The 20,709-nt window shown below is 36.7% G+C and overlaps 1 protein-coding gene across 2 annotated transcripts; it reads right to left on the bottom strand.

Annotated features, from left to right (window-relative positions):
* Positions 1 to 8,248: 8,248 nt before the first annotated feature.
* On the bottom strand, positions 8,249 to 15,278 carry tekt3 (tektin 3). 2 transcript variants are annotated; one of them, XM_024285402.2, is made up of 8 exons: positions 15,039 to 15,278; positions 14,338 to 14,921; positions 12,869 to 12,952; positions 12,701 to 12,771; positions 12,462 to 12,605; positions 11,320 to 11,542; positions 9,483 to 9,637; positions 8,249 to 9,393 (listed from the first exon to the last, which is right to left on the bottom strand). In XM_024285402.2, exons 2-8 carry the CDS (start codon positions 14,905 to 14,907, stop codon positions 9,177 to 9,179), a joined length of 1,464 nt encoding a protein of 487 aa, XP_024141170.1. In that variant the 5' UTR covers positions 14,908 to 14,921; positions 15,039 to 15,278; the 3' UTR covers positions 8,249 to 9,176. The 2 variants fall into 2 exon arrangements, with proteins under 2 accessions (XP_024141170.1, XP_036072859.1); XM_036216966.1 differs by lacking the exon at positions 15,039 to 15,278 and having other exon boundaries at positions 14,338 to 15,005.
* Between the last annotated feature and the right edge of the window lie 5,431 nt (positions 15,279 to 20,709).

The following is a 20,709-nucleotide window of genomic DNA, read 5'->3' as shown; positions in this document are numbered from 1 at the left end:
GGGTGTCTGACTTTGTGCTCACAGCAGACAGTCTCCACCCTGACAGAGACAGGAGATCCATCTGCGGCCTGTCGGAGCGTCACAGCGTCCAGTTTAGGCAGTTTGGTGGAGATGTTTAACAGATCCTCTCCTAGCGCAGGCTGCAGACTTACACTGCCCCCATATTTTCTCATGTTAGCTGAATCGGGTTTTCATCACTAACTATAGCGGCTGAATGCTCAAAGGAGAAACTCCTTTTCTACACAAGAACGTTAAGCAAACAAGTAAAGAAATTCACAACAATTCATTTGTAAAACTCGCTTAATCCCTTTCAATCCCTTACAAGGTTGCTGGAGCCTATCCCTGCCCTTGTTGGGTAAAGGTGTGGTACACGCTGGAAACTTCGCCAGTCTGTTGCAGAATGTTTTTATTTGCTTTCCAGTCATCTTTCAATTATGAAAATGGCGTTTTTAGCCAAAAATTGTACAAATTTGTGTCTTTTTTGAGGACATAATTGCTGTGATTCAATTATAATTAATGCAGAGCAACCCCGCCCCCCTTCCCATTGCTCACAACAGAGAGCTTATGACCTGGAAAGTGTATTTTCTACATCACAACTACAACCTTTTATAAATTGTATGTTTGTCAACAGTTTGAATAAAGAAATATTCAGAAATGTCATTTTAAGCTTCTTGATTTATGTTATTAATTGTCATAAGAAATACCATAAGAACATGTAAAAAACACTATTTATTGGAACAGGACGCTTTTGTGGCACAAAAATCTTTTTGTCTTTATTTTTATTGAAGCTTATGAAAAAGTTCCACAAAACTTATATAATTTTTTATTATTTAAATCCTTAAATCCCAGTTCATGATCTGAATATTTTTTTGAAAAATCTTTAAAAAAGGTCTCAAAAATCCACATTAACAGCTTTTGGAGCAAATTATTTTTGATTATATAAAGGATTTGCAATAAATCTTAGGAATTTTGCAAACAGACAAAAATAAATGAATAAATAATCAACAAAAAACCTATGGATTTTGAATGAGTATAAACATATTTTATTATAAAATTATACTTTAATATAATTAGAATTTAAACGGATATGTGTATTTGCCATTTTTTAGAAAAAGAAAACACTTCGTTTTGATCAGATTTAATATATTGGTTTATTTCAAACATTAATTGTAAACAAAACAACAAAAATAATCTACAAATATATTAAACTCATTTTGAGATAAATAAATTAATTGACTAAAACAAAGAAAAATGAACAAAAATGTGAGAAGAAAATAATAGTGTAATTACTCATAATCATAAATAGATATTTTTGAAGTAATGCATCCAATACACTCTTTGGTCACATTGCAGTAAAATCAATAAAAGTTTGATTTATTGTTTGCAACGGAATTGTGGAAAAAGCAAAATTATATAATTTTACAAAAGATTTCCTAAAATGACATAGAGTTTAAATCAGGATTTTTTTTTCATATGGAATATAAACAGAAATCTGTCTGAATTATTTGATTTAATTTCCCATTTTTTTAATGCCACTAAAAAGCAGGCTAAGTGGCGTCAGTCAGGATGTTTAATCACACGCTCATGAGTCACACAGATTTAGAAATAAAAGGAAATGTGCAGAGCCAACATACTAAAAAAACTGATTTCAGTGACAAATTTAAAACAGAAATGATTTCACGTGCTTGACAACAGTGAATCATTTCACCACAACAGACACATCTGTAAATGTCCAGTCAGCATCAGCCTGCAGTGAATCAGCAGGAGGTAACATCTTACCCTCCGTTCAGCATCACAATGCAGACGGCCACAGATCAGTTTTTATGGATTCTTCCAGAAACCTGATCCATAACTCAAACAGCCTGAATGACTCCACATTGTTGTACTTTGAGGCTCTACCTGCTCATGTTGCTCCCTCAGAGGAGTATTCATGTCCAGAACGCAGGAGGATCATTTTATTGAAAGGTGAAAGGTCGAGGAAGGTAAAGATTTCCAAGAGTGAAGATCAGAAGAGTAGAAACAGCAATGAAAGCATGAGATGAAAAACCTTCCAGCTTCCTTTAGTGTTTGTCTGTTATGGAGTGAAAATAGTCTCAATGGATTTTTAACTCATACATTAGATCAGATCAAACTCAGTCACACAGGGGGAAAATCCAAAACACACCTCAGGTTGTAGGTCAAACAGGATAAACATTTATTGAACACTAAAACTACAATTTTTAAACTATAAAACTGTAACTTTTTAACATAGATGTTAATAAATATTATTCCAGAATAAATCAACTTAAACCTTAAATAATAATAAATTACTCTCCAAAAAATATATTTTGTCAAAATTATACAAGTTAGAAATAAGCGCAAGAAAATAAAATGATCTGGAGGGCCGGATAGAATTACCTGGAGGGCCGGATCCGGCCCCCGGGCCCTGACTTTGACACATGTGATCTAGATTTTGTGCGTAATTCTGTGTACTTTCAGCTGTATACTCACATGTACTTTCGGACAAAAAAAATGTAAAAATACAAAATAAAATTTATGGAAGGACAACTTTAAATGATAACAGCTTACAACTCAGTACGAGTCATAAACGGCTCCAACGCACAAAGTTTTTTGAATAATACGCATAAATTGCCCGATACACAAACACACACATAACCACATTTATGCAAGGATCAGAGGTACAAGTTCACAAGAGGTTATGAGACTCGTTCTGTCATCAGATTGGTGCACAGGTGATGCGTTCAAATGCTGCTAGAATTCTGGGTCATCAGAGTTTTCGGATCAACTGCTTTGAACTTCGATTGAGAAAAATATCCAGTAAAAATGTGACATTTTCTCCACTTGTTTTAAACAAATTCTAAAAGACACAATTACAGTACTTAATTAATTAAATAACATGCATTTAACAATTTTACTTATGTGAAAAAATATATATTAATATAATTCTTACGTCATATTTTTGAAAAAAGAGTGCACTTGTAACTCTTATCTGTTCATAATTGGTGCGTACTATTTAAGGATTGGATTCCATAGAATCTGATTTGAATTTGTAGTTCGTTTTAAGCTGCCATCATTTCAAGTTGTGTGCATAAATTTTACTTTGTATTTGTACGTTTTTGATGTTCGTGAATAAACAAATGCAAGTACACACTGTTACGCACAAAACATATTAACACATCTTCAATCAGAAATCCACTGAGACTATTTTCACTCCGTACTCTATTGGTATTCTTGGTTTCTTTATCAGACTGTCGGAGAGGCAAACGTTCTCAGTCCTCTGGTGGAGCGACTGAAGCCTCCTGAGAGAAGTCCCAGCTTTGGAGCAGATCCAGGAGCCACAGGAGGAGCTGGTTCCCATGGATGCACAGTGGTCACTTCAATCAGGCCTTGGAGAATGCTGTGGAGCTGGAGAGATTTAGGATTTAGGATTAATGTTTCAGTCCTCAAACATTCTTTAGCTTTGACATGATTGCTTTACTGTACTCTGCCAGATTTAGGACATATTCATAAATCTCACTTCAGACAACATTTTTGGCCGAAAATAAGAAAAATCTTGTGCGAGAAAACAATTAATTAGATGACAAAAAAAAACAAAAAAAAAACATTGGGACTATATATAGAGCATTATTATGCATTGTGTGCATCTTCAGAGCTTTTCAGATGTAGAAATACTTTCAAACATTAAACTGTTTTAGAGTAGAGGTGGGAATTTGACAAAATTACATCTTCATCTTAAATAAAAAACTTTTAAATGGTAAAGTTTACTCTTAAAACACTCCAACCAAATTATTGGATTAGTCATGTTGGGAAATATTTTTGGGTTACTCTTTGGAGCAATACTAGTTTTTGGGTTATAGGGATTTAATTTTATTTATGTATTTATTTATTGTAAGCCAAAATAACCCAGAAGTTAGTCCATTTTTGACATCGTAGCTAGGTTATAAACTACAATGAAGTATTAGGGCCACCAAAGAAAATAAAAAGTAATATTTAAAGTCGTGAATTTGCAAGAAAAAATGTGTAAATTTTCCAACTGATAATCTTGCTAATTTAAAACATTTTTCTTGTTAATTTATGAGTTTTGGACCACAAAAAGAAAAAAAAAGTAACATTACGAGATAAAAATCGAAGTGAATGCCATGTGAAATAAAGCTTCATGAAAAACTCCACGTCTTTCATCTTCAAGCAAAGCAGAAAACTTTGGAAATTTATGACTTCATTCTCTGAAATTTACGGTTTAAATTTACAACAATAAAGTCAAATATTTACAACTTTAAAACACGTACATTTATAAAAAACAAGGTCATACATTGAACTTTTAAAGTCGTAAATGTACACACTTTAATCTCAATATTTCCTTTTTTTCTCATTAATTTAAAACTTTAAAGTTGAAAAAATAAGTTTGTAAACTGTCCGTAATACTCTGTCATTTAAGAAACAACCCAACTTAGATTATTTTTATGGTGTTTTAGTGTGTATTTAGTGGTAATAGAATAGATCATATCTATAGATTCACACTAAAACTATATATTTTTACCTGCTCACTAACATATATGTCCCCCATGCCATCACTGTGGAAAAACAGTTTAGTGGATATGAAGGAAAAAGTCTTATTTTGTTTAAAATATTTTTTATCTTTGTTGAGTAAAGAAAATACCACAAGTAATAATAAGATATACTTTTAAAAAATGTCTTCAAACTAATTCTTGGGATGTTCATGTTGGAATATATTTTGGGTTAATTTTTGAACCAATACCAACCTTTGAGGTTTTAGTAATTTGATTTTAACTCAATGTTTTTTCTAATTTTTCTTCTTCCTAAAATAAAAATATATATTGTTGGGTTAAAAATAATAACAAAAACTGACTAAGCTGGAAGTCAGTCATGTTACCTTGGAAATGCACAAACTATGACATTGTACTCACATTGGAGCCAAGTTGCAGCACAGAAAGTGATCAAATCCGTCTGTTTAAAGCATTTATTGGCATGGAAGAGATGAAACCAAACACACGTAAAGAATCACATGATCAAAACAGGAGTGTGTGTCACAGAATAATTGAGGGTGGTTTTATTTAAGGGTTTGGAAAGAGAAACTCAAACACATTTATAGTTATATGCTCATGCCTCACAGCAAGAAAGCTCCCAAAACATAATTCACATGTTCATTGATAATTCTAAATTACACCTGGTTGTGTGTGTGGCCATACAACAGAATGGCGACCTGTTCAGGGTGTACCCCGCCTTCAACCAACAGCGGCTGGATAGGCTCCAGCAACCCTATGACCTTGAAAAGGACTCAGCTGGTTTTGAAAATGGATGGATAACTACACTAGAAGAGTATTTTTTATATATATATTTGTGTAAATTCAAAAGGGGATCAAAGGGAAATTCCTCCTTCTAAAACCAACCTCCAATGTTTTTTTGAGGATTTGCAACATTTACAGACAGGACATTATGTTGAGGTAATTCTATGGCTGCCTCTAAATTGATTTAGGTTTTTTGGAAGAAAAATTTTGTGTGAAATTTTCCTCATTTTTTGTTATAGTTTTGAGTCACTTTGCTTAAGTTTGATCAAAAAATATCTTCTCATTGGCTGAGTGCACAAACACAGCCTTATCAAAGACATTTAACATGTTTGTAGTTCAAAAATGTCAAATATTTCTTGTAAAAACCAAAAGAAAAAAAAGATTTAGATTCAATCTTTACTCCATTTCTCTTCATCACAGCTTGTTATGGAACGGAGCCACAGGCATGACATCATCTTTTGTTGTTTTAATTATTCCCTCAAGTTAACAATTTGTGCTTCCAAATTAGTATCTTGTACACAAAAAAATGTTATCTCATGTGCACAAAATGCTATTAGATAGTATTTTGTACACACGAGATAGAATTTTGTACACATAAGATTCTAATTTCATTACACAAAAGGCTTTCTTGTGTGCATAAATGAGTTTTTTGTGTGCACAAGATACTAATTTGTTCGCACAAAATCCTAACTTGTGTATACAAGATAGCATTTCCTGCCCACAAATTAGTATCTTGTACAAAAAAAATGCTAACTCATGCACAAAAAATGCTATAAAATAGAATTTTGTGCACACGAGTTAGCATTTTGTAATAGAAACATTCTAATTTGAGCGCACAAATTAGAATCTTTTATGCACAAAATGCTATTTCGTGTGCACAAAATTCTATGAGATAGTATTTTGTGCACACAAAACACTAACTTGTGCACACAAGATGGGATTTTGTGCAAAAATTAGAATCTTGTTTGTACACAAATCAGTTTTTTTGTGCGCAAGACACTAATTTGTGAGCACAAAATGCTAACTTGTGCACACAAGATATCATTTTGTGCTCATGAATTAGTATTTTGTGCACACAAAATGTTATCTTGTGTGCACAAATCAATGTTTTGCGTGCACAAAACACTATCTCATAGCATTTTGTGCATACACGATTCTAATTGCACAAATGATTCTAATCTGTGCACAACAAATGCTAACATGTGCATACAAAGTGCTGTCATGTGAAGGTTAATTTGATGGAACGATTTATTTGTAGTTTTTTGTAATGTCCAGGGCTCTGTGGTATGGTGATACAAAAGATGTATGGAATAACACAGAGTTCAGAGCATCTATAACGAGAAACAATCTTAAAAATAAACTGCTAACATGTCTGGACTGCACTGAGAATCCCAGAGTACATTTCCAATATGTGAGGGTTAGAGGAGGTCAAAGAGGAAGATCTATTTACGTTGCTTCCAAATTAAGAAGCATTACTTTTAATAAGGTATTCAGCTTGTTCAACTTCTTACAATATGGTGGATTTTCACATTATTTTTTTTTTTTGTTTTAGGGCAGAAATTCTCACCATTCGTCAGGGACAAGAGCTGTTCTCTATTGAAATGAGAGCATTTTTTCATGCTGTTTAGAGTCTTTGAATAAAAGGGTTCTATGAATTAATCAGAATGTAACACAGGACAATTTGCCTAAAGTACAACTTTTAGTATATATAACAATAGGAAACAGTGAGACTGCTTCACTGGTAAAGGCTGCAGTGTTTCAAGACATGTTTGCATTCCACTCGGAGGCCAAAGGTTCTGCAGGAAGTGCAGTTGTGGAGAGGTTGGGCCAAGAAGGAGAACAGTAGTGTTTACATGTGTCTAGATTTACGAACTTAAATCCCACTCCAGTCATCTGTAGATCTATTGTAAAAGTGTTCCCAGTGGTCTTTAAATTACAATTACGCTGTTTTTAGATAAAATCACAAAACCTCGTTTTCTAGAACATTGTTTCTGCAGTTTATCAGAAATTTACCTCTGAGTTGTGGGCGTGGCTGTAGCTATGGAGTAACCCTGCCCCATTTCCTGTCATCCAGCAAAGAGGACAAGATTTAGTGAGGTAAATATATGTGAGGGGCTCCATTCTTGAACCCTTATGACATTAAATGCAAATAAACTATTTAGTGGGAATTTCATTGCAACAGAAATTTTATTTCTTTACGTATATCAGCAAAACAGTTAAATATTTTTTGACCAAAATGACAGTGAATTGCATATTAAAAAACCATGCACCATTCTTCATCACTTGTCCTGAAGGTGGCAGCTCTTGCTGTCAATGTTAAAGGGTCACCAAGCAGGGAAGTAGGGAACAGGACAGTTATCATTACTGGAGCTGCAGATCATGACGTTGGACTTCTGAAAGGACGTGGGACTTTAATGGTTTGACCAATCACATAATTCAACTGTAATACCTCGTTTCAACCTGTAGGGGCAGCACACTGATGGTTTTTGACTAAATTTAAAAAAAAATTTATTTTAATTTGTAAAACATTTAGCAATGACCAACAGACAGCACTTTTAAAGCCCTATATATAGAAGTCCAAAGTCAAAAAAGTGAATTTAGGGTTTAGTAATTAGGTTTTAATTTACTCTTGACATTTTCGAAATAAGCAGGAAAGTATTACACAAAGATCCTGCGACAATGTTACCACAAATTTGAAATGGCTAATAACGTAGTTTAGCCAATCACAATCAAGAAATCTTTCACACAGTTTTTTTAAAGGGTTATAAGGTATATTATTGAGTTTTCGACAGGAGAAACTATAACATAAGTCGCATTTGACCGACGGGCCGGACCTTGGACATGCCATGGTATACTTTCCCACTAACTTACAGCCCCTCACACTCCCAGCCTAACATTAAAAACAGCAAGCAGTACCGTATTTTCCAGAGTATAAGTCACAGTTTTTTTACACAGTTCAGCCAGGGGAGCGAGTTATACTCAGGAGCGACTTAATTGTGTTTTTTTTCTCTCTCATAAACATAAATATGCTCAAATATGTTTTACTTTTTTCACTAACATATATGTCCCCATCATCTGAAAAATACCACAAGAACATGTTAAAACACCCCCCCAAAAAAACAAACAAACAAAAAAAAGAACATTAATTGGGGTAGGTCTTTAAAGACTAAACATGAAATAAAACCACTCTCTTCTGGTCTGTGGTGTCACAGACTGCTGCAGAAACCAGATAAAAGTACTGGTGACAAATATGACTCTTCATGTATATACTGTATATATGTATATACTGTATATATATATATATATATATATATATAATTATTTTCCAGGATTGTATTTTGTGTCCCGTCATCAAATATCTGCATATTTTAATCACTTAGAGATACACGTTTTTTTATTCTTTCATTCTGGTGCATAACATTAAAATCAAACTAATAAAATAATATATAAACTGCTAACATAATAGGTACGTTTTTTGAAAATAAAATTGTAGATGGAATAAATCATTATTGCTCCCCAAAATGACTAACTTTAACAATTAAGATTTTATAATCCTGTTAAATAAGATCAATTTCTTAATATAAATTGGTTTAAACCAATTACTGATAAATATTCTGTTTTAATGTGATCAGTTTTTCACTCAGGATGTGAAACTAAAATATCTTCATCAAAAATAAAAATATAAATAGTGAGAGCAAAATAATCGAATAATTTAAGGAAGAGAAGTCATTGAGATCCATATATAAGTACCAGGAGAAAATCTTTCTCTGATTAAAACCTTTTATACTCAGAGGAACATAAATAAACATAGAAACTTACATTAATTTTTATCCTAACTATCCTAACTTTTTTTCAAAATAAAAGCCTGATTCAGGTGTAGCCCACAAGGCGGGGCATGCTGGGAAATGTCTTCCGCATGCTCATGCACTTCTCCTGGTCCAGGAACAGAGAGTTGGCCTTTATGGACAGGTCGTTTTCCAGGTTTACTTTGGTCTTCACCAGAGTCTGCAGAGTGTTCTCCGCCTCCATCAGCCTCTCGTGGAGCTTTTGGATGGTGTCCTCAATCTCCCTCACCTCCGTCACAAGTCTGAGCAAGAGGTAAAAGACAAAAAGAAAATTCCAGCAAAGATCCAAATACAAAAGGAGGGGTTATGGGAGGTTGGATTGGCTGGCGACCTGTGGTGGGGGTTGTCTCTGCACAGCTCTATGTTGGGCCTGCGGGTCCGCTCCTCCAGTCTGGTCTGAGCCACTTTCAGCGGATTCTCTTTGTCTCTGATGGCTTTCCTCAGAGATTCAATCAGCATCTCCGTCTGGAAGATCTCCTGCAGAGTCTAGTTTAACAAGAAAACACGACACATTTCCACAAGTGTTTGGACCTAATTTGATTCATTAAAAAATTATCAGATTTTGTCAAACGAGAGATTCAGTACTAATGAAAAATAGTGAGAATTAGTAGCATGCAGCAGACATTGCCTCAGCCAAAGCCCTATTATTATAATTTAATTTAGGAGAGACAGCACAACCCACAGTAGAGCAGAGCTGAGGTTTATTAGAGATGGTGTGTCTTGAATCACAGCTATTAGAAGTGTTCAAATGCACTGTAGCTTTCTCAGATTCCATTAAACAGTAAAGATGGCAGAAGCGATGGTCACTACAATAGGCTGGGCAGCAAAAATTATGACAATCTTTGGCTGCATTTCCTTTATTAAAAAAAATATATAGCACTTAACAATCTTCTTAGGCCCAAAACGCTTTACAGTCACATTCCCATTCAAACACATTCAAACACTGATGGTGGTTCCACTCCCTAACACTGGTGCCAATCTAGGGTTCAGTGTCTTGCCCAAGGACACTTCAGCACATGAGCATGTAGGGTGGGAAACGAACCTGCAATCTTCCAATCAAGGGTTGACCGCTCTACCACTCGACCACAAGGCCAAAAAACATTTTAAACCCAAGATTTCTTCTTTTAAGGTGATAAATATGAAGAGAAAATAGACTCGCCCCGATTTGGGTGTGGGTGATTCTTGATTTGTGCATAATTTTGGATTTGTGTCCAAGTCCAAATGCACATGTAATGATTCACGCACACATAAATCCAAAACTACGCACAATTCTAGAATTACACATGCACAAATCTAAAGTTACGCACAAATCAGGAATTACACACACATAAATCCAAAACTACGCACAAATAACGATTTACGCGCAAATAAATCCCATACTACATACAAATCAACAATTAAGAAATCATAGGATTGTACAGTTTTTCTCCCCTTATTGTTATTATTATTTTTATTTCTCTCTATGCTCGTGTGTCATGTGTAACTTGTATGTTGATTGAAGCCACTCTCTGCATCAAAAAACAGAATTGCCCCTCAGGGATAAATAAAGTTGTTTGAACTTGAACTTGAAATAAACAATTATGCCCACATAAATCCAAAAAATGTGCATTTCTAGAGTTATACTTGCACAAATCCAAAGTTACACATAAATCAACAATTATGCACACAAATCCAAAGTTACGCACAAATCAAGAATTGTGCGCTCACATATCAGGTTGAGTCTATTTTCTCACCATAGTAAATGAGGTAAACCACTGACTAAAGTGAGGAATCTAATCTTTCTTTAACTTATTGGTGCATTTTTTATGTCGTTAATTTACATTTTTCTGACTAAATAAACAAAAGATTTTTCATTTTGAACTAATATGCAAAGAGAAGGGTTTATGTGCTAACCCTTCATCAGCAACAGCAAAATAATTGATTCTCTTTGAATTATTGTATTGCTTCTATCATTTATCAAATTTACACAATGGATTCTGCATATTGCACCACTATCAGCTGTTTTACATTGTTTGGGCAAACACTTCACTTCTGTAGTGTTTTTCAGGTTCACAATCTGTTGGACTTGCATAATTGGTTAAAGAGTTATGATAATCCAAAGAATGTCAATACAAGGGGAGAAAAAAATCCCATTGAATTTGAAAGCATTTAGGGTAAAATATACACACCTTTGCCAGGTGTGCCTGCAAGCTGCTCTTAGCATCGGCGGTTTCAGAAATGCGACCTGTGAAGGCCACGTTGACGTTGTTGAACTGGTTCCACATTTCATTGGACGTGGTGTTTAGCAAGATCTCAATCTCATCTCGGAGTTTGTGGGAAGTGGCCCGGTCACTCTGAGAACGCAGGATGTTGTCGTCGGTAAACCTGGACCACGAGTCTGGCAGAGACACTCTAGCGAGAAACAGAAAAAAATACTCAAATATATTATTAATATGATGATCTGCAGAAAGATTGATATGAATGAACGCCAAATTTGCATTCATCTTGGATTAGAGAAGTTTGTTGATGGAGTAATGTCCGATAGGCAAATATCATCCTAATCTAAAACATGAAATAAAATAAAATGTATCCCTCTCGAGCGTCACACCATTTTAAAGAGCATCAAATGAGAGCGTGTAGCACTAAATCATTAACTCCCCTATCTTTTTGCAATCCCAATGGGAATTTTTAAGGTTCTGGAGCTTCACAGATGTCTCAAATTCTCCAGTTCTTGAATGCTGGTTCAATACTTCTACTTGTTGTTGCCTAGTGGCAATACTTTCCTTGAACTCAGACCCTGAAAGTCTTGTCAATGCTTGTCAATTTTCCAGGACACATATTTATTTTATGACATTTCTTGTCAAAATAATCAAACCTGGTTCAATTCTTCCAAATCCTTATCGGTGGTTCTTTTGAGAAAACATAAATCATTTCTAAAGAGAAACCCACAAGGCCTTCTTCCATCCATTCATTGATAAATGGTCAACTAGTGAACAGAGTGAATACTGCCTCCTACTGCATGGGGTGTGTTGAATAGTATCTGTGTTGACTGTTTTGTTACAAATGTTGGCATGAATGAAGTCCCTGGAGGCAAACACTGCTGCTCTAGTCCTGATCTGTGCCAGATTCCTGGTGTAAGTAGACTCTTACGTTCATTTGAACTCTTGCAGAAAAGCCAAAGAACTCGACCCCTCCTTACACCATGAGAATCTGATAGCTAAGATGGACGTCTTTGTTGTAAACCATGTGCACAGTTATTCAAATTAAGTACAACTGGTGGATTTGAAGTGGAGCAACACAACAAATGTGGTTATACAGTTCCTATACTCACGAATAGTCTTGTCTGTCAATCCCCCTGTAATAGCCAATACCATCCGACGTGTTCCTCAGATGGTGGCATCGGTCGTCTATTCTTTGAGCCGTCAGTTTGTCGCTCAGGTCTTTTTCCAACTCATGTTGCGCTGCTCGATTTGAACTAAATAATTTGTCATAGAAAAGATAAACAGTCATCAAACTATATGTTTCAAATAAAGCTTTGACAGACACAATTGTATTAATTTTCATACTTACGCTAGCTGGGACGTGGCTCTGTCCAGATGGAGCCTCATCCTCTCCTGACATGACTTTATAACTTCTATTTCCTTGTTTTAGCACAGGCAGATAGGTCATAGCATTATTTTTATTTTAAATTTAAAAGTGAAAGGAGAAGCTATATATGTATAGTTGCTGATATTTTACCTTTATGAGGTCTTTTTCGACGCCATCATGGACCAGATCAATAGATATCCGCTTCTCTCTGTGGTACAAACACTCTTGAGCTACCTATCGATGAAATTATTGTAACTGAAACAAGTTAAGATAACTATGTGTTGTTCATCACCCAACATTTTTGGTGTCATTTTTGCAGCTCTTGCATAAGTGTGTAATTACTCGAGTCAAGTTCTGAGGCACGAATCAGGTAGTGTACTTTACAATCCCGTGTTCATATACGTTCCAGCGTGTCAGGTTCAAGTTTCAGTTGCCTGGAGATGCCTCAAGAAAACCTCCTGCCATACGATATTTGCCTCGTAGAGTATTTGTAACAGCCAGATCAAGTTGACACACCCTGCATGACCCAAATGACCGCTGGCACCCTGACAGGGCATTAGGGTGACTTGATTAACTGTCTGACCCAGAAAAAGTCTGTTGCATCGTAAACAAACCCAGCCTCACAAGAAAAAATGGTGATAGGCATTTACCTCTTGACCCCACCAGTATATCTTGGTCATTTTCTCTAAGCAATAGTTGTAGAGAAAGATGTAGTGAAGAAAATGCCAACATTTTACTTGAATCCGAATTGTCTGAAGAACACAGTGCAAAGAATAAGAAATAGTACATCGTTGGGGGTGTTTGTCTCAACTCTTCATTCGTTATGTGTTTGAGAAGCCATTTCTCTAATATCTTAAAGAAAAATTGGACACTCCTAACCCTTCAAAAAGGATAAGGGTTTCCCCTAATGCTTAGATGTTGTTAAATGGCTGTTATTTTGTGTAGGGGGCATAATAACCATAACTCTAGCCATTCTCAAAGAAATATCAAAGTAGGACACTCAGGACGTCTAAAACCCTGGTTCTTGAAATGACTACTTTTCCATCTATTTCCTCCCCACCTCTCACTTCTCATCACTAAAAGTTAAAGCTAGGATTTATTCAAACACCTGATTCAGGCAGTCAACAGAAATGAGGGTAGGGATAGTTGGAAAGCAAACAGGGCGGTAGAACTCAAGGACCAGGGTTGGGCATCCCTGTAAAGACATTTTATCTTTTGAGTCACCTACATTTGGAGACTATAGACATTCTTCAGCCCTCCTTATGCATGCACACATCCAAGTAAATAGTATAAAGTTAGATATTTATGGAGTAGGGTGTGGATGAAGCAAAAGACCTGGTGTTAATAGTCTATGAAAAGGTTATGAGATGTTGAAAGCACCAATCCCTGCAAAGGTCATTTAGAAGAAAATCAGCTAGTAAAGAATGGAGAAAAGCAAATCTTTCAGACTTTTGAACTTTCATTCATAAAATGTTACATTTTTGTCACATTGACCTAAATAGTTTCTGGATCTCTTGTGACTCTGGGTTGATTTTGCAGCCATAACCCTGCATTACCATTTTTTGAAAATATTTCGAAAAACTATTAAGACACTTTTGACAACAAGGAGAAGTTCAAACCTGCAGGGGCCCCTGAGTTTCTGCCAAGGCTCTCTCCAGCCTCCTCTTCACCTCAGTGAGAGCAGCTATCTCTGTCACCATGTTGTCAATCTCATGACTCAGCTCCGACTTCCAGAACCTGATGTCATTTAGCCGCTCTGAGATGTTCTTGCTGGTATGCTCTTGTGTTCGCCTGGTGAGCTGATCTTTATCCTGAATCAGTCTCACGGTGTCTTTCCTAAGTCTCTCCGCACTTTTCCGGGAGGACTCGGACTCCCAGTAGTGGCTCTGGTTGGACTTGTACCAGTCATCAGGGGTGTATCGATTAGTCATCGCAGCCCTGTTGGAAGGGAAGAACGATGTCCTGGCTCGGACCAGATCCAGACCGTCATGCTGCATGGACGGGCTTGACGGGACAATGCTGTTGGTCTTATAAAAGCTGTTGGCTCTCCACATGTTGGCAGCAGGATTGAAGGCCATGACTTGCTGGGGGTTTCGATAGCTGGATGCCATGGTGGAGATGGCAGGGAGGAAGTGGCTGGTCTTCGGCCGAGCATAATTGGTTGTCAGAGTGGATCCAATCAGCTCCATTTTTGAGACAGGCTCTAATTTAATAATCCAAACATAAAAAAATTACACTTTTACCCATGAAATAAATGCAGCATTCTTGACAAAATGTTTAAACACTTGCACCTAGAAGAATTAAAATTATTATAACTTACCACGAGAAGAGGTTTCCTTCTGTTCCCTGTAACTGGTTACCTGTCAGGCTCCCTCTCAGCTGTTTACCTGAGAATGGGCTCAAGAACACCCTGAAGAGGAACGGGATGCATAATACATCAACAAGTCTGCAAGTCATTCATTCAACCAGCCAATGATGTTGCACAGTCCTGGACAGCAGGAGCTGTTCAAGATTTCTGCTGACACAGAAGCAGTTGCCATGGGTTACGGCAACACTTCAACATAGACTCTTGTTTGAGGATTTTTCATCAAAGTTTTCAACTATAAATCAATAAATCTGAATATTAACTGCAGGGTTTTAATTTATCTTTTTTAAACTACATTTTCTCCTGTGCAACTTTAGTAATGATCAATTCTTACTAAATAATGTCCTTTTATTAGACATATTTTCTTATCATGATTTTAAAACCAAAAATAATTACCTAATGAAAACAACATAGAAACCTGTCACGAGATTTTTACACATCATGCCAACATTCAAACGTATTGTCAAATTCTACAGAATGTTTTTTTTATTTTTTTGGTGTAGATGAGGGAATTGTACTTTCTTGGGAAGGACAGAAATCTGAGCTATGAAGCAGAGGAGCTGAGTTGTTCTCCGCGCAGCATCGGGTTGCTTACCGTCACCCTGAGAACCAAGCCCTCTGTTTGAATTACAGGTCCCTATTCAATCATTCATGCTGCCGGAAGAGACCGCACAAAGCCTGAAGCACCGAATAATAATCTGTGTTGTGTTACCTACCACTGCAAAGAAGGATATTTGATCATCGGTTAGTTCCTGCTCGAAAACTGCAAGGAGGTGAAGATTCAGCTTTATCCAAATCACACGACTATAACCAGAATAACATCCAACACATGCTTCAGTGCTTTTTTTATACATCACAACTTTAGGCTAACTAACACATTCCCATTGAATAGACAAAAGTCAACAGATTCTAAGTATACCTGTATTGCACATTTGCTTTGGTAGAGAGTTTTATGCCAGATATCCTTCCTGACACAACCCTGTATTTTATCCAGGCTGGGGACCGGTACAGGGAAACCCACACTGGGGCCCCCTTGTGGCTACATACGTAGGTAGGCAGTAGCGTAAAGAGTCGTGCCTAAGAACCCAGACTGGATTAAGGTCATCGCGCCCCCTGGGAACTGAACCCTGGTTTTTCATATTCCAGTCCTACACGCAGCCAACTGAGCCGTCCAGCCGCTATAAAGTAAATAAGAATAATATCATCATTTAACTGGCACTATTGGCTTTGTCTGTATGGTGGTGTAGTGGTTAGCACTCTCGTCTCACAGTGACTAAGCATTGGTTTGAATCCTCTCTGGTTCTTTTCTATGTAGAATGTTCTCCTTCCTCCTACAGTCCAAAAACATACTTCATAGGTTAATAGATGATTCTAAATTGTCATATATGTGTAAATGTGTGGGGTTGGTTGTCTCTGTGTGATGAACAGGCCAACTGTCCTTAGTGTACCCCATGCCAACCCAACCGGCAGGCCCATGACCCCTAATAGAGATGTAGTTGGTTTAGAAAATGGATGGATGGTTGCTTGGTTGGTCTAGGACAAGGGTGGGATATTCCTGGTAAGAGATTTCAAAAAACTTGCCATGCTCCTGGCTGAATACCAGGTTCAGGTATGTCCAGCCAATTGTCAGAATAAAATTTGATAGAAAATAGCATAAATGTGGCCCCCAGTTCCTACAAAACCGCTGAAAAAGTAAGAAACTTCATACCGTTGATGCTTTCTGGGAGAATCCAGTTATACAAAGATGAATTTTAATGTATTATGTGTTTCTATAATCCATCAAATGCTTCTACAGTACTTTGCACACCAGTCCAAAGTCAACTGACCATCTCTGTGATTTGATTATCTGACGTTAGTCCATTTTACTCACCTTTAGAGCAACATCTGTGACTTAATTAAAATTGTTTCTATTTAACATTGTAGTCATCTAAGAAGTAAGTCTACTTGTTAGTCATCATTCCATTTTTTGAAGGTTTTCATGGAAGTTTTGGTCAAATTCTCTAAGAAATTTCAAGCAAAAGTTGAGACCAATAATTAAAAACATGACTTTTACTTGTTTGAGGAATAATGCCTCAAACAAAATGTAGAATTATAGCACAATCTCACAAGTTAATCGTCTAAAAGTGGATGAATTGTGGAGTTTGTTACCTGCACAGTGTATTTTCCACATCACCAATGTGATCTTTTTCCAACAGTAGGTAAGAGCCTCAGCTAAATTATTAATAGCTCTTTCATTTCTGTGTATTTTAACTGTTTCACTGATTGATTTAGCCTCATTTAAATCTCTCTGTTTCTGACAAGTGTATCACTCAAGTAACAAACAGATGTCTAATTTTCCAACATTTTATTTTTGTTTTAAATTAGTTCTCGTTCCATTTTTTTGTTCCACGTCATGACCGTTAAACCAGACCTCCGGGTCTCTTTTCTCAACAAAGGCCAGTGTGATCGTGTTGGTTTCTACTCATGAATTGTACATGCAGCTGTCAATGAGAAGGCCGGCCACACCTGAAGAGGAAATGAGCCGTTAAAACTGATGACCTCCTGGTGAAGTAATGAATTGTCCTGAGTCATGCTGGATTCTTGGCCTCTCTTCAAGATGACTATGGTCTGTCTGGGTCTGTCTTAAATTGGTTTACTCAGTGGAAGAACTTTTAATATCAACATAGGTTCATTATCCTCTAAAACAGATAATATATCTTGTGGCGTACCTCAGGGATCAGTTCTGGGCCCTATTTTATTCATTTTATATATGAACCCGCTTGGAAAACTAACTGGTAAATTCAGCCACATCTCCTACCATCTCTATGCAGACGACATTCAACTGTATTGCTCCTTCCTAGAAACAAACTTGAATATCTTGACCAGTTTGGTGGATTGCTTATCTGCCATTAAGTCATGGTTGCCTAATAACCACTTACACTTAAACACTCAAAAGACAGAGACAGTGATTTTTGCCACAGACAATTTCTCCTCTGTTCAGTCGAGTGTCAGGAACCTTGGCGTGTTCTTTGATACATTTTATGTATCACCTAAGGAGTGTAGCAAAAGTCAAAAACATCTTATCTAGACCTGACCTGGAGATGATTGTCCATGCTTATATATCTTCACGTTTAGATTACTGTAAGTCACTTTTTACTTGTCTTAGCAAAAGCTCTTTAAAACGTCAGAAACTTGTTCAGAATTCTGCGGCAAGGCTTTTAAGAGGACACAATAAAGGAGCACACATAACTCCTTTACTGTCCTCTTTACATTGGCCTCCAGTTGAATTTAGAATGGATTTTGAAATTTTGATCCTAGTTTTTGAGCCTTGCATGGACAAACTCCTAAAAACATTGCTGACCTTTTAACCCCCTACTCTTCAGTCCAGTCCTTGAGGTCTTCAAATCAAAATCTATGAATAATTCCAAAAACCCGCCATAAAACCAGAGAAAACGTTGACTTTCAAGCGTTGCTCCTCGTCTTTGGAACGACTTAGTCTTTTTTAGCATTTCTGCACATTTGCGCCGTGGGATCTAACTCAGTCTCACTCATTTCGCTTTCTGTTTGCTTCTCTGGAAATTCCACCCTGACAAGCGTTAAATTAAAGGCAGAGCGAAGTTCAACTGTTTGATAAGCATCAGAGTTCAGATTGTCTTACCTCTAACAGGAAGAGTAGACCATTGAAGTAAATAAAAAACTGTTATCTAAGTAAGCTAAGTAGATGCAGTAAAAGTGTTAGAAAGCAGAATCAATCACCTGAACAAAAACCTTTAGTTCTTAATTAATTGATTTATTTGATATGTTGGATTCTGGTTTTTGAAAGAATGTATTTATTTCTCATCTGTCTTTGTCACAAACTTGCTTAACATGACGTGTGGCTTTCTCCTCATCTAATGCTTGATTTCAACCAGTGAAAAGACACCTGAGGAAAATCTGATGGTGCATGAGGGCAAACAGACTTTGGCCAACCCCCCACACTCTGCGATCAAGGCTCTCAGTCGCAAATCTCCAGCGTAGGACGTGGGGTTATGAATGGAGGGCTTTGTCCAGGCCGTGATCATCACATTCCACCAGAGCCACTCTGCGGCGTGCAGCAGAGCGTAGGAGGTAGAATGCCTGGAGGCCAACCTCATCCTATTGTAAAGCCACAAAACACGACAAAATTTGGGGTTTGGGGAATATTACAAAGCCTAAAAATATGCGATCATCAGTCTACTCTTTTATCTCATGGTAAACTTTTCTATCATTTCAGCAGAATGGCACCTCTACTGGTCGGTCCATGAATTGACACCACATCACCACATCCAAAAAAGTATTTATTAAAACACAAGTGCAAAATTTATCCTAAATTACACATTTTGGTTCCTCCTTGTGTGTAATATACAGAAAACAAATGCATCAACTGATCTGTCATATCTATTTCTATGTCAACACAGATTTTGACTTTGTTTTTAATCCTGGATGTGTGTTTTTCTTCTATTTCCTCCTTGAATTAGGGCAAACGATGTATGCATGACCAGAATGCTGGCAGATTCTGCCGAGTCATGGTCAGAGGAATATCTTGTGCCTTATGAGGAACAAAGGACTTTCCATTTCACATGTCGGTGACACTTTTAGAGCAAATGTGAGATTTTCTCAATGTGGCCAGATGATTTGTCAAGGGAGGAACCAAAATGGGCCAATTGCCTCCCAGGTTTTCACTTTTTTAAAATTTGTTTCGTTTATTTTCTTGTCTGTGTTGTTGGCTCTTTCCATCTGAATGTAGGAAACTGTACAGCTCCTAACCTTCACAGGGTGAACTTATTTGGACAATTTTTTTGTACTTGAGGATCAGCCTTTAAACTCTCCATCCCCACTTCCCATCATCCATCTGTTTCTCCCACTAGCTTACAGCCCTCCAACCAAACATTAGCAGGGTAAGAAAAATGGTGAGCAATATTGGAGCTATCCAGTTTATTGTGATTTTTTTTCTTCAGTATGTGACAGTAAAGGAGGTCTTCACCAGCTTACAACTAAAAGGAACTAAAAGCAACATAATAGCTTAAAGCACACCAACAAAATTGCTAAAAAAATGAAAACAGAGATTTTAAAGTAGTACTGTTTAGCCGCACTACATGACGTACATGAAAGCCTTAATTGTTTTCAAGTATCAACAGTGTGTCTTATAATCCTGGGTGTCCTATATATGGATGACTCTGGTTGTAACTGATGCTGAAACAGTTTTAAGAGGTCAATGCTCTGTCAAAAAGTCTGCCTTTCTTTAGGAGATGCAAACTTGGTTGATTGATATTGTGAATATGCTAGCATAGCCAACATCTAGCAGTGTTTTTTTTTTTTTTTTTTACATGTTACCAACAAAGTTGGGATTAGCATAGGAACATTAACTTCAGTTTTAACGGTTTAAGTCTGTTTTTATGTTGCAAACTAGGTTAAATTATATTGTGAAAAGGCTAGCACAGCTGATGTGTGGCAGTGTCAGACTGTTTTATTTTTATCTTTTTTTACGTTTTACCAACAAGGTTGGGAGTTAGCACAGTTGCAGTAATGTTGTTTTAACGGTTTAAGTCTGTGTTTCTGTGAGTTGTTAACAATGAATTGAACATGTTTTTCTATGCTAGTGCGGCTAGCATGTAGCAGTGCCAGGCTG

Source organism: Oryzias melastigma, linkage group LG19 (genome assembly GCF_002922805.2).
Source record: "Oryzias melastigma strain HK-1 linkage group LG19, ASM292280v2, whole genome shotgun sequence".
NCBI classification, from domain to species: Eukaryota; Metazoa; Chordata; class Actinopteri; order Beloniformes; family Adrianichthyidae; genus Oryzias; species Oryzias melastigma.
This window is presented reverse-complemented; position numbering and strand designations above follow the sequence as displayed.

Bases quoted from the DNA above. Each gene is read 5' to 3' on its own strand.
- tekt3 (XM_024285402.2), bottom strand. From the start codon at position 14,907: ATGGAGCTGATTGGATCCACTCTGACAACCAATTATGCTCGGCCGAAG. The intron at 9,638-11,319 runs GTGTGTATATTT...TTGTTAAACTAG, and splicing joins TGCAGGCACACCTGGCAAAG to ACTCTGCAGGAGATCTTCCA. The intron at 9,394-9,482 runs GTCGCCAGCCAA...CCTCTTGCTCAG, and splicing joins AGAGACAACCCCCACCACAG to ACTTGTGACGGAGGTGAGGG.